Consider the following 12,593-nt stretch of genomic DNA (forward strand, 5'->3'; position numbering starts at 1 on the left):
GAGCCTTTTGTTCGTTTCCTGCAGAGAGCTCAGTACCTCAGCCTTGAAGTCTGCAAAACAGCGCAGGAGAGCAGCTTGTTGCTCCTGGGCACACTGATTCCACTCCTCTGGAGCTCCGCCGGCCGCCATCTTGGATTCCTTCCCCCGTTTTTTCTGGGGAGCTGCTGCCGTTTTTTTCCCCTTTCCACTCCGAGTTCGAGTCATGGACTGCGGGGAAAGTCGATCAGCACACCTTCTCCCACCGGGAGACGTCGAAAAATTTCTGTTTTGGGCTCTAAAAAGAGCCGAAAAGTCCGTTTGAAACGGGAGCTCCCAAATGTGCGGCTTCCTACATCATCGCCGCTACCGGAAGTCCCAAAATAAATTAACATAATTAACTTCTAATTTTTCTAATGCTATTCTTGTTGTTTAGAACGTCACCTGGGTTCCTTGGTTAAATTAGTTCTCAACATATATATTCGCTGCTGTGTATTTTCAGCTTATTTCAAACAAAGACATTGCTGGACCCGATACTAATGTACTTTAGTTGGCTACGAAGGTGGTGGAAACAGAGTCAATCCATGATTTCAAAAGTAAATTGGATAGTCATTTGAGGGAAATGAACTTGCAGGGCTACCGGATAAGGTGAGAAAATTGGACTGACTGAAATGCTCTAAAGAAAAATGGGCTGAAAAGCCTCCTTCTCTGCCAGGCACAGTGGTGATCACTGCTACCTCACAGATCCAGGGTCCCTGGTTCAACTCTGGCTTCGGGTGACTGTGTGGAGTTTGCACTTTCTCCCCGTGTTTGCGTGGGTTTCCTCCGGGTGCCTCGGTTTTCTCCTGTGCTAAACTGTCCCCCAGTGCCCAAAAGGCTAGGTCTGATTACTGGGTTGCGGGAATAGGGTGGAGGCGTGGGCTTAAGTAGGGTGCTCTTTCCAAAGGCCGGTCCAAACTTGATGGGCCAAATGGCCTTCTGCACTGTAAATTGTATGATTATATGATAATGACTCTATAAAGGATGATGGATGAACAACATGTGAGTGAGGATACAAGCAGCAGGGCTTAGAATGAACTCATGTTTATGTAGGATCTATTCCAACTTACATGCTGCTGATCATTTCCAGTCAAATATCCATAAATAAACTAATATGCAAACATTTTTGTATTGTACATTATTAGGTTTGACAAGTAAAGAAAAGCAAGAATGCACATTGCCAAAGGTACAATTGCGAACAAATAAATAAATACATCTAGTAATGAAAATAAATCTATTAGGGTTAGGGTTAGGGTTAATAAATCTATTATGGATGCATTACTGTTTAAATAAGGGAAAAAATCATGGAAAATATTTGAAGTTAGGATGATTCATAGATGTTACAAAAATACTTTGATGATTTGGTAGTTGAGTGATATATTCATCAACTTTTTAGACTGCATCATGTGGTAAAAACTGAGAGATACTTTCCCATCTTTCTATTTTTTAACTATTAAACACCACTGACTGTGGTCGAAAAATAACAGCATGAATGTATAACAAATTAATTTAACACAATGTTACTAACCTGGACCAACAAGTGTCCTGAGCTGCAAAGATATGTATCACTTGCTCTGTTGGCATCATTAATCTCTTTCATTAACTGTACTAAAGTTTCAACTAAACCTTTGTTGAGCAGGTCCTTGAGTAGGATCATGTTTCCAGAAAGAAACTTAATGGTTCCCATACAGTATAAAAAAGCATCGATGTTACCAAGTGGATCTGCAAAACTGAGGACCTCCACCAAGCAATCTGCAGAGAATAAACTAATTAATTCAAATGATTAAACGGTTATTTAACTGATATCTTACTTCTGTTTCCTGTTCAGAATTGTCACAAAAAAGAAACACAAAATCTGAATTTCATACTTTTTATTTAATATTCATTATACTATTTGGCCAAGAATCATGCAAATTGTGTAATAAATATTCGAAAATCCTGAGAATAATTAATTTTGAACCTTTTAAAACATATATTTGAAAGAAAGTGAACACAGAATCATTCCAATATTACTTTGTAAATTGCTTTACAATTAATCATTTAATGTATAGGTACATCTTATAATAACTTAGTAACAATTTCATAGTTTCGGAACTTTTGGAACCTTACGAACGAATTAATATTTGTAAAGACTTCAGTCTTTGGAGGATGTATCCTAGGCAAAGCATAATGGGTCTCAGATCTCTCGGATTGTATTTCAACACAAATCTATCTCTGCCACATTGAACAATGTCTAAAAGAGGCTTTTTGTATGATTAATATTCATTACATTTTTGGCTACATACCTTACAACCTGCATGATAAAAATAGGAAAAAGCTTAAGATAATTTACTTTCAATATCTGACACCAAGCACCATGGGATGCTAAAAGGAAGCAACTGTTACACCGATATAAAAGTCCCAAATGCAACCAAGCAAAGACTGAGGACTCAGCCATGTGTGGGAATCTGGGAGCAAACCCATGTTGCAGCACTCTTAATTTTCCACACTTTGTTGTTTTAATATGCCTCTTCACCCATTCTGCTCTTGAATGCGAGTGATTTCTATAACACAAATAGCCAATGAGTCATTAATGGCACAGAAGGAGGCCATTTAGCCCATAGAGTCCATCTCGGCACCCCGCAGGAGCAATGCAATCAGTCCCACTCACCCCTCATTCCCCTCAGCCCTACAAGTTTATTTCCTTCAAGTGCCCATCCAATTTCCTTTTGATGCCATTGGTTGTTTCCACTCCCAACACTCACATGGGCAGCAAGTTCCAAGTCATTATGACTCGCTGAGTAAAAAACTTCTTCCTCATATTCCCTCTGAATTTCTTGCCTACATCTTAAATCTGTATCCCCATGTCCTTGTACCATCACATAATGGGAAGTGTTTTCCTTATTTACCTCAACTAAGCCTGATATCTATCTCTTATCAAATCTCCCTTCAATCATCTTTGCCCCAAGAGAACAAACCCAGCATTTCCAAGCTAACCTTGTAACTAAAACACTCAACCTGAGAACTATTCTGATTAATCTCCACTACCTTCTCAAGGACCTTCACATCTTTACTAACGTGTGGTGAGATGCCAATACTCTACTTCAGGCCTACCCAAAGCTTTATAATAGCTCAGCTTAATTCACTGCTTTTGTACTCAGTGCTACTTTTTAATGAAGCCCAAGATCTCATATTCTTTGCTAAACACGCTCTCAATACGTCCTGCTACCTTCAAAGATTGATGCACATGCAGCCCCAGGTCATTCTGATCCTATACACTCTTCAGAACTGTGTAATTAAATCTATATTGCCTCTTCCTATCCCTTCTGCCAAAATGCATCACCTCACACTTCCTTGTATTAAGTTCCATCTGCCACTTGTCGGCCCATTCTGCGAGCCAATCTATATCCTGCTGCAAGCAACTCATATCATCCTCACTGTTTGCCACTCATCGAAGTTTGGTATCATTGGCAAATTTTGAAATTTAACTCCGCATTCCAAGATCCAAGTAGCATTACAAAAGCAACAATCCTAGCTTTGATCCACGGGAACACCACTGTCTAGAACCCTCCAGTCTGAAAAACAACCATCTATCACAGTTCACTGCTTTCAGTCCATTCTTTTTTGTCCACTTTGATTCTAACCATCTTATTCCATTAGCCTTAATTTTGTTAACCAGCCTTTTCTGTGGTATCTTGTCACTTTCTTAAAAATCACTGCAATCCATTCATCAATGTTCTTTGTTACTTCATCAAAAAATTCAATTAGATTCGTCAAGCTTGATCTATTTTTTAAATCTGTGCTCGCTCTCCTCAATCAACTCAAACTTCTCAGCTTTCTGTTGATTTTTTCCCCTGATTATGAATTCCAAAACCTTACTGTTGGAAAGCAAAGCTAGTTTTAAGGGATTTATATTTGTATGGTAAGCATTAGAAATAAGGTGTACTTTTATGTGGTATGTGGGTTTAGTTTCATGTTTCTGTGCCTGGATTAGACAACTGAGGGACTTGTTTATAGAGGGGAGGTTTGCGAGCCTGGGAGAGCTGGAGGAGAAATTTGGGCTCCCCCCGGGGAACACGTTCAGGTACCTCCAAGTGAAGGCATTTGCCAGACGACAGGTAGAGGGGTTCCCCGCGCTCCCCGATAGGGGGGTGAGTGATAGGGTGCTATCAGGGGTCTGGGTCGGGGAGGGGAAGATCTCGGACATCTATAAGATTATGCAGGAGGTGGAGGAGGTACCAGTAGAGGAGCTGAAAGATAAGTGGGAGTTAGAGCTGGGGGAACAGATAGAGGACGGGACATGGGCAGACGCCCTGGAGAGGGTCAACTCGTCGTCGTCATGTGCGAGACTAAGTCTCATTCAATCTAAGGTACTGCATAGAGCCCACATGACGGGGACAAGGATGAGTCGGTTTTTCGGGGGTGAAGACAGGTGTATTAGATGTTCGGGAAGCCCTGCGAATCATGCACATATGTTTTGGGCATGTCCGGCACTGGAGGAGTTCTGGAAGGGGGTGGCAGGGACGGTGTCGAGAGTGGTGGGGTCCAGGGTCAAGCCAGGATGGGGACTTGCGATCTTCGGGGTTGGGGTGGAACCGGGGGTACAGGAGGCGAGGGAGGCTGGAATATTAGCCTTTGCGTCCTTGGTGGCTCGGAGGAGGATCTTGATTCAGTGGAGGGACGAAAGGCCTCCGAGTGTTAACACCTGGTTAAACGACATGGCAAACTTCATCCAATTGGAAAGGATCAAATTCGCCCTGAGAGGGTCGGTGCAGGGGTTTTCCAGGCGATGGCAACCCTTCCTAGACCTCTTGGATCAGAGATAGAAACTGAGGCCGTGACAGCAGCAACCCGGGAGGGGAGGGGAGGGCGGGGGGAGGAGGGGGGGGGGGGAGGGGGGACAAAGACGAAGGAAGTACGGTAGCGGTGGTGGCACGGGCAAGGCCTGCCCGAGGACGCTGCTAGAAATGATAAGTTGGTCTGACTGTCGGTTCGCCGGCGGCGGCGGGGGGGGGGGGGGGGGGGGGGGCTTTTTTTTTTCTTTTTCTTGTTAAGTAGAGGGGTTTGACTTTGTTTTGTTATAATTTAAATGTGAATGTAGGGGGGGTTAAAATGTTTGTATTTTGAAAAATTCAATAAAAATTATTTAAAAAAAAAAAAAAATGTTTCTGTGCCTGGAAGGAACCTATTGTTAGATTCATGCTGGACATAATGTTTGTGTGTGGGGTTGGTTAATCTCCAACTATGAGGACTTCCGGTGGCAGCCATGATGTGAGTGGTCGCACATTTGGCAGCCCCCGCTTGAGGCAGTTATGTTGGTCGTTTCCCCTGATTAACAGGCGAATGTTGTAAAGGAAAAAGGTGGTAGAGACTATACTCCACCGGTGAATGGATTTGTGGACCAGAAGTGGTTTTAGAAGAAAGGAGCTGCTAGAGCAACTCTTCCTGTGACACGGGGAAAGATGGCGGAGAACAAGGGGTCGGCCCTACCAGCCCAATGGTCGATGGAGCAGCTGGTGGACTTTTTGAATTAAACGTTCACCTAGCAGAGAAGGGAAGGTCTGGAGGATCTGGCGAAGACGTAGACCCGCTGAAAGTCGGGATTGACCGTGTAGAGCTGAGGTTGGAGACCCAAAGCCGGGTGATCCAGAAGGTGGAGGTGGCAGTGGGGGAGAATGAGGAGCAGCTTACTTTGTTGGCAGTCGAAAGTGGAATGTTGAGGGATACCTAGAAGCAGCTCATAGGCGGCACGGTAGCACAGTGGTTAGCACTGTTGCTTCACAGCACCAAGGTCCCAGGTTCGATTCCCGCCCTGGGTCACTGCACAGAGTCTGCACGGGTTTCCTCTGGGTGCTCCGGTTTCCTCCCACAATTCCCGAAGACGTGCTGTTAGGTGAATTGGACATTCTGAATTCTCTCTATGAGTACCTGAACAGGCGCCTGAAAATGGCGACTAAGGGCTTTTGACAGTAATGTCATTGCAGTGTAAATGTAAGCCTAACTTGTGACAATAAAGATTATTTTAAAAAATATATTAAAAAAGGAAAAAGTGGAGGATCTGGAGAAGCGCTCTCGGAAACAAAATTTGAGGATTGTGATGTTGCCAGAGGGCATTGAGGGAGCGGACGCTGGTTCTTATGTAGCCAAAATGCTGGAGAAGCTGTTGGCGGTGGGGGCCTACGACAGGGCCCTGGAGGTGGATCGAGTGGGTTAGATAGGGTGGACAGTGAGAGTCTTTTTCCTCGGATGGTGATGACCAACACGAGGGGATATAGCTTTAAATTGAGGGGTGGTAGATATAGGACAGATGTCAGAGGCAGTTTCTTTACTCAGAGAGTAGTAGGGGTGTGGAACGCCCTGCCTGCAACAGTAGTAGTCTCGCCAAATTTAAGGGCATTTAAGTGGTCACTGGATAGACATATGGATGAAAATGGAATAGCGTAGGTCAGATAGGCTTCAGATGGTTTCACGGGTTGGTGCAACATCGAGGGCCGAAGGGCCCGTACTGCGCTGTAATGTTCTATGTTCTATGAGTGCATAGGACGCTGATGAGGAAGTCACTCAGGGCGATGGTGGTGAGGTTACAAAGATTCCTTGATAAAGAAAGGAACTTGAGGTGGGCCAGGTAGACGAGGAGATGTACCTGGGAAGGTAATGGGCTTGGGTATATCAGGACATGGGTGTGGAACTGACCAAGAGGAGCGCTCGATTCAACCGAGTCAAGGCTGCCCTCTTTAAGAAGAGGGTGAAGTTCGGAATGTTGTACCCGGCCAGCCTCTGGGTGACCCACAATGGTCGCGAGTACTACTTTGGAAGACCGGAGGGGCCTCCTATCAATCTCCAGGATCTTCCATAGAAACAAATGGTTCTAATCCCATTTATGCGCTATGTTCTGATATGACTTCAATTTCTTTTTTTTTTAAAATAATTTTTATTGAAGAAATTTTTCAAAATACAAACATTTTAACCCCCCCTACATTTAAATTTAAATTATATCAAAACAAAGTCAAACCCCCCTACTTAACAAAAAGTCCCCCCCACCCCCTACTCGCGCGTCCCCCCCATCCCCCCCCCCCGCCGGCGAACCGACAGTCAGACCAACTTATCATTTCTGGCAGTGTCCTCGGGCAGGCCTTGCCCGTGCCACCACCGCTACCGTACTTCCTTCGTTGTTGTCCCCCCTCCCCCCCCCCCCCCCCTCCCCCCCCCCTCCCTCCCGCCCTCCCTTCCCCTCCCGGGTTGCTGCTGTCACGACCTCAGTTTCTATCTCTGATCTAAGAGGTCCAGGAAGGGTTGCCATCGCCTGAGAAACCCCTGCACCGACCCTCTCAGGGCGAATTTGATCCTTTCCAATTGGATGAAGTTTGCCATGTCGTTTAACCAGGTGTTAACACTTGGAGGCCTTTTGTCCCTCCACTGAATCAAGATCCTCCTCCGAGCCACCAAGGACGCAAAGGCTAATATTCCAGCCTCCCTCGCCTCCTGTACCCCCGGCTCCACCCCAACCCCGAAGATCGCAAGTCCCCATCCTGGCTTGACCCTGGACCCCACCACTCTCGACACCGTCCCTGCCACCCCCTTCCAGAACTCCTCCAGTGCCGGACATGCCCAAAACATATGTGCATGATTCGCAGGGCTTCCCGAACATCTAATACACCTGTCTTCACCCCCGAAAAACCGACTCATCCTTGTCCCCGTCATGTGGGCTCTATGCAGTACCTTAAATTGAATGAGACTTAGTCTCGCACATGACGACGACGAGTTGACCCTCTCCAGGGCGTCTGCCCATGTCCCGTCCTCTATCTGTTCCCCCAGCTCTAACTCCCACTTATCTTTCAGCTCCTCTACTGGTACCTCCTCCACCTCCTGCATAATCTTATAGATGTCCGAGATCTTCCCCTCCCCGACCCAGACCCCTGATAGCACCCTATCACTCGCCCCCCTGTCGGGAAGCGCGGGGAACCCCTCTACCTGTCGTCTGGCAAATGCCTTCACTTGGAGGTACCTGAACGTGTTCCCCGGGGGGAGCCCAAATTTCTCCTCCAGCTCTCCCAAGCTCGCAAACCTCCCCTCTATAAACAAGTCCCTCAGTTGTCTAATACCCGCCCTCTGCCAGCTCTGGAATCCCCCTCCTGTATTTCCCGGTGCAAATCTGTGGTTCCCTCTTAATGGCGCCCCTATCAGACCTCCCACTTCCCCCCTGTGTCGCCTCCACTGCCCCCAGATCCCGAGGGTGGCCGCCACCACCGGGCTCGTGGTATACCTCGTGGGAGGGAGCGGCCATGGTGCCGTTACCAGTGCCCCCAAGCTTATGTTGCCGCAGGACGCCCTCTCCATGCACTTCCAGGCTGCCCCCCCCCCCTTCCATCATCCACTTTCGTACCATCGATGTATTTGCCGCCCAGTAATATCCCGAAAGGTTGGGTAACGCCAGCCCTCCACTATCCCCACTCCGCTCCAAAAAGACCCTTCTAACTCTAGGGGTGCCATGTGCCCACACATACCCCATAATACTACTCGTTACCTTCTTGAAAAAGGCCCTGGGGAGGAAGATGGGCAGACACTGGAACAAAAACAAGAACCTCGGGAGGACCGTCATTTTAACTGACTGCACCCTCCCTGCCAGCGACAGCGGCACCATGTCCCACCTCTTAAACTCCTCCTCCATCTGTTCCACCAGTCTAGAAAAGTTCAACTTGTGGTAGGTCCCCCAGTTCTTTGCCACCTGCACCCCCAAGTACCTAAAACTTTCAACTGCTCTTTTGAAGGGGAGCCTCCCAATTCCCTCCCCCTGGTCTCCCGGGTGTATTACAAAGACCTCACTTTTCCCCAGATTTAATTTATACCCCGAAAAGTCCCCGAACTCCGCTAGTATCCCCATTACCTCCGGCATTCCCCCCTCCGGGTCTGCCACATACAACAACAAATCATCCGCATAGAGCGAGACCCGATGTTCCTCCCCTCCCCTTGTCAGTCCTCTCCACCCCCCTGAACCCCTCAGTGCCATCGCCAACGGCTCAATCGCTAATGCAAAGAGTAAGGGGGATAGGGGACATCCCTGCCTAGTACCTCGATGGAGCCCAAAATATTCTGACCTCCTCCCGTTTGTTACCACACTCGCCATCGGAGCTGAATAGAGCAGTTTTACCCACTTGATAAATCCCTCCCCAAACCCAAACCTTTCCAACGTCTCCCACAAGTATTCCCACTCCACCCTGTCAAATGCCTTCTCCGCGTCCAGCGCTACCACTATCTCCGCCTCCCCCTCCACTGCTGGCATCATGATCACGTTTAACAATCTCCGGACATTTGTGTTAAGTTGGCGTCCCTTCACGAACCCCGTCTGGTCTTCATGGATTACCCCTGGCACACCATCCTCTATCCTGGTTGCCAGGACCTTTGCTAACAGCTTGGCGTCAACATTTAGGAGGGAGATGGGCCTGTAGGACCGGCACTGGACCGGGTCCTTGTCCCGCTTCAAAATCAAGGAGATCAGGGCCTGCGACATTGTTGGGGGCAGAACCCCCCCCTCGCGCGCCTCATTAAAGGCTCTCACCAGCACTGGACCCACCAAGTCCACAAATTTCCTGTAAAACTCCACCGGGAACCCATCCGGCCCCGGCGCCTTCCCCGCCTGCATCTGGCCTATCCCTTTAATTAGCTCCTGCAGCTCTATCGGCGCCCCCAACCCTTCTACCAGCTCCTCCTGTACCTTTGGGAACCTCAATTTGTCGAGAAAGTTCTTCATTCCCCCTCTCCTCTTCGGCGGTTCAGACCTATACAATTCCCTATAGAAGTCCCCAAAGACCCTATTCACCTCTTGCCCCTTCTGCACTACATCCCCACCCCTCTCTCTCACTCCCCCAATCTCTCTGGCTGCATCTCGCTTACGAAGCTGGTGTGCCAGCATCCTGCTCGCCTTTTCCCCGTACTCATACGCCGCACCCTGCGCCCTTCTCCACTGCGTTTCCGCCTTCCTAGTGGTCAGTAGGTCGAACCTGGCCTGCAAGCTACGCCGCTCCCTTAATAGCCCCTCCTCTGGTGCCGCCGCATATTTCCTATCTACTTCTAGGAGCTCCCCCACCAGCCTCTCCCTTTCCTGCCTCTCCTTCCTCTCTCTGTGTGCCCTTATGGAGATCAGCTCTCCTCTAATCACTGCTTTCAAGGCCTCCCAGACCGTCCCCACCTGCACCTCACCTGTGTCATTCGTACCCAGATAGTTCTCAATGCCCGTTCTCACCCTTCTGCACACCTCTTCGTCCGCCAACAGCCCTACATCCAGGCGCCACAACGGGCGTTGATCCCGCGCCTCCCCCATTTCCACGTCCACCCAATGTGGTGCATGGTCCGATATCGCAATGGCCGAGTACTCCGTGTCCTGCACTCTCGGTATCAGCCCCCTGTTCAATACGAAAAAATCTATCCTAGAGTACACTCTGTGGACGTGGGAGAAAAAAGAATACTCCCTCGCCCTAGGCCTACCAAATCTCCATGGGTCTACCCCTCCCATCTGCTCCATGAACCCCCTTAACACCTCTGCCGCTGCCGGCCTCCTATTCGTCCTGGAACTCGATCTATCCAGCCCAGGGTCTAACACCGTATTAAAGTCCCCTCCCATGATCAGGCCCCCTGCCTCCAGTCCCGGGATGAGGCCCAACAGGCGCCTCATAAAACCAGCGTCGTCCCAGTTCGGGGCATACACATTTACCAGCACCACATTCTCTCCCTGCAACCTACCCCTCACCATCACATACCTGCCCTCCCCATCCGCCACCACCTCTGCCGCCACAAACGACACCCTCCTTCCCACCAAAATCGCCACCCCCCGGCTCTTGATATCCAAGCCTGAGTGGAACACCTGTCCCACCCACCCCCCTCTCAGGCGGACCTGATCTGCTACCCTCAAATGAGTCTCCTGCAGCATTGCTACATCAGCCCTCAGTCGCGAGAAGACCCTTGATCTTTTAACCGGCCCATTCAGCCCCCTTACGTTCCACGTGATCAATCGGATCGCTGAGCGACCCGTCCCTACTCCCTGTCGATTAGTCATGTCTTGTCCCTTGCTCGCCCCGGGTCATCCCTCCTTTTCTGACCCGCTTCCCATAGCGATGCCCCCCCCCCCCCCCCCCCCCCCCCCCGGCTCTCCCCTTCTCCCCTTCTCGTCCCTGGTCTTTCCAGCAGCAACCCGGTGTCCCCCCCTACCCCCCCCCCCCCCTTTCCCCCCCCCCCCTGGCTAGGACCCCTCCTAGCCGCGATGTACCCAACATCGTACTCCCGAGAGTCAGCTGGTCTCCGCTGACCCGGCTGCTCCTGCCACATTCCGACTCCTCCCGGTTCACCCCGTCTGCGCCCGTGAAAGATCCCCTTAAAACCCCAGAGAAAGACCCGCATAATCAGCCCACTCCCCCCCGTCCCGTCTCCCCAACTTAACGATATAAATACCCAATGGCAAATAAATACATAAATACTTAACTACATACTTAAATAACAAAATAATTAACTAGCTATCAACTAACAGTGTGCTCAACCATCACCCTCCATCAAACAGTATAAATAACCACAGATAACCATAACCAGAAAAGAAAGAAAGAACAAAAAACAAGCACCCAGAGGAAAAGGGTAAAAGGGTAAATAACTAAGGGAAATTGGAAACGGGAAGAAACACCCCATAAGAAGCCAACGACCCACAATAGAGATTTCAACAGTTCAAATATACAGAAACACCCAACAACTCGAAACCTTCAAGATATTCAGAAAAGTCAAACGTTCGAGAAAAAACACCCCAAACAATCCACGAAACTGTTACCCAGTTCCGACCTGGCCTGAAAAAGAAAAGGGCCACTTGCTCAATCAAGAGTCCCCAGGCGGCTACGACCGCCGGTGCTCCCAGGTTTTAGTTCGTGTCCAACTTTTCCTCTTGTACAAAGGTCCAGGCCTCCTCTGGGGACTCGAAATAATGATGTTGGTCCTTGTAGGTGACCCACAAGCGCGCCGGCTGCAGCATTCCAAATTTGATCTTTTTCGCCTGTAGCACCGCCTTTGTCCGGTTGAACCGGGCCCGCCGCTTTGCCACCTCCGCACTCCAGTCCTGGTACACCCTTACCGTCGAGTTCTGCCACTTGCTGCTTTTCTCCCTTTTTGCCCACCTCAGGACTTTCTCTCGATCACTTAGCCGCTGGAACCGCACCAGCACCGCCCTCGGGGGCTCGTTTGCCCTAGGCCTCCTGGCCATGACCCGGTATGCCTCTTCCAGTTCCAGGGGCGCCGGACCGGCCCCTTCCCCCATCAGGGAGCTCAACATCTCCGCCACATATCTCGGGAGATCCGACCCCTCCAGGCCTTCTTCCAGGCCCAGGATCCTCAAATTTTTCCTCCTCATCCGAGTGTCCAGCTCCTCGAAGCGGCTCTGCCACTTCATGTGGAGTGCCTCGTGCACCTCCACCTTTGCCCCGATGACTGTGGCCTCCTCCTCCCTCGCGGTCATCTCCTGCTGCAGCTCTCTGATCGACGCCTCTTGGGTCGCCTGGGCTCCCACCAACCTGGTGGTCGTCGCGTTCATGGACTCTAAGAGCTCCACTTTCAGCTCCGTGAAAAAACGG

The 12,593-nt window shown here is 49.5% G+C and overlaps 1 protein-coding gene across 4 annotated transcripts in view; it reads right to left on the reverse strand.

The window, feature by feature from the left end:
• The window catches only part of armc2 (armadillo repeat containing 2), a 253,785-nt gene that overhangs the window by 98,118 nt on the left and 143,074 nt on the right, over positions 1 to 12,593 (reverse strand). For all 4 annotated transcript variants that reach the window (XM_038799209.1, XM_038799210.1, XM_038799207.1 and 1 more), the window contains one exon: positions 1,544 to 1,767. In XM_038799209.1, the coding sequence (XP_038655137.1) occupies positions 1,544 to 1,767 (224 nt within the window). The remainder of the gene's footprint in view (positions 1 to 1,543; positions 1,768 to 12,593) is intronic.

Source organism: Scyliorhinus canicula, chromosome 6 (genome assembly GCF_902713615.1).
Source record: "Scyliorhinus canicula chromosome 6, sScyCan1.1, whole genome shotgun sequence".
Classification (NCBI taxonomy): Eukaryota; Metazoa; Chordata; class Chondrichthyes; order Carcharhiniformes; family Scyliorhinidae; genus Scyliorhinus; species Scyliorhinus canicula.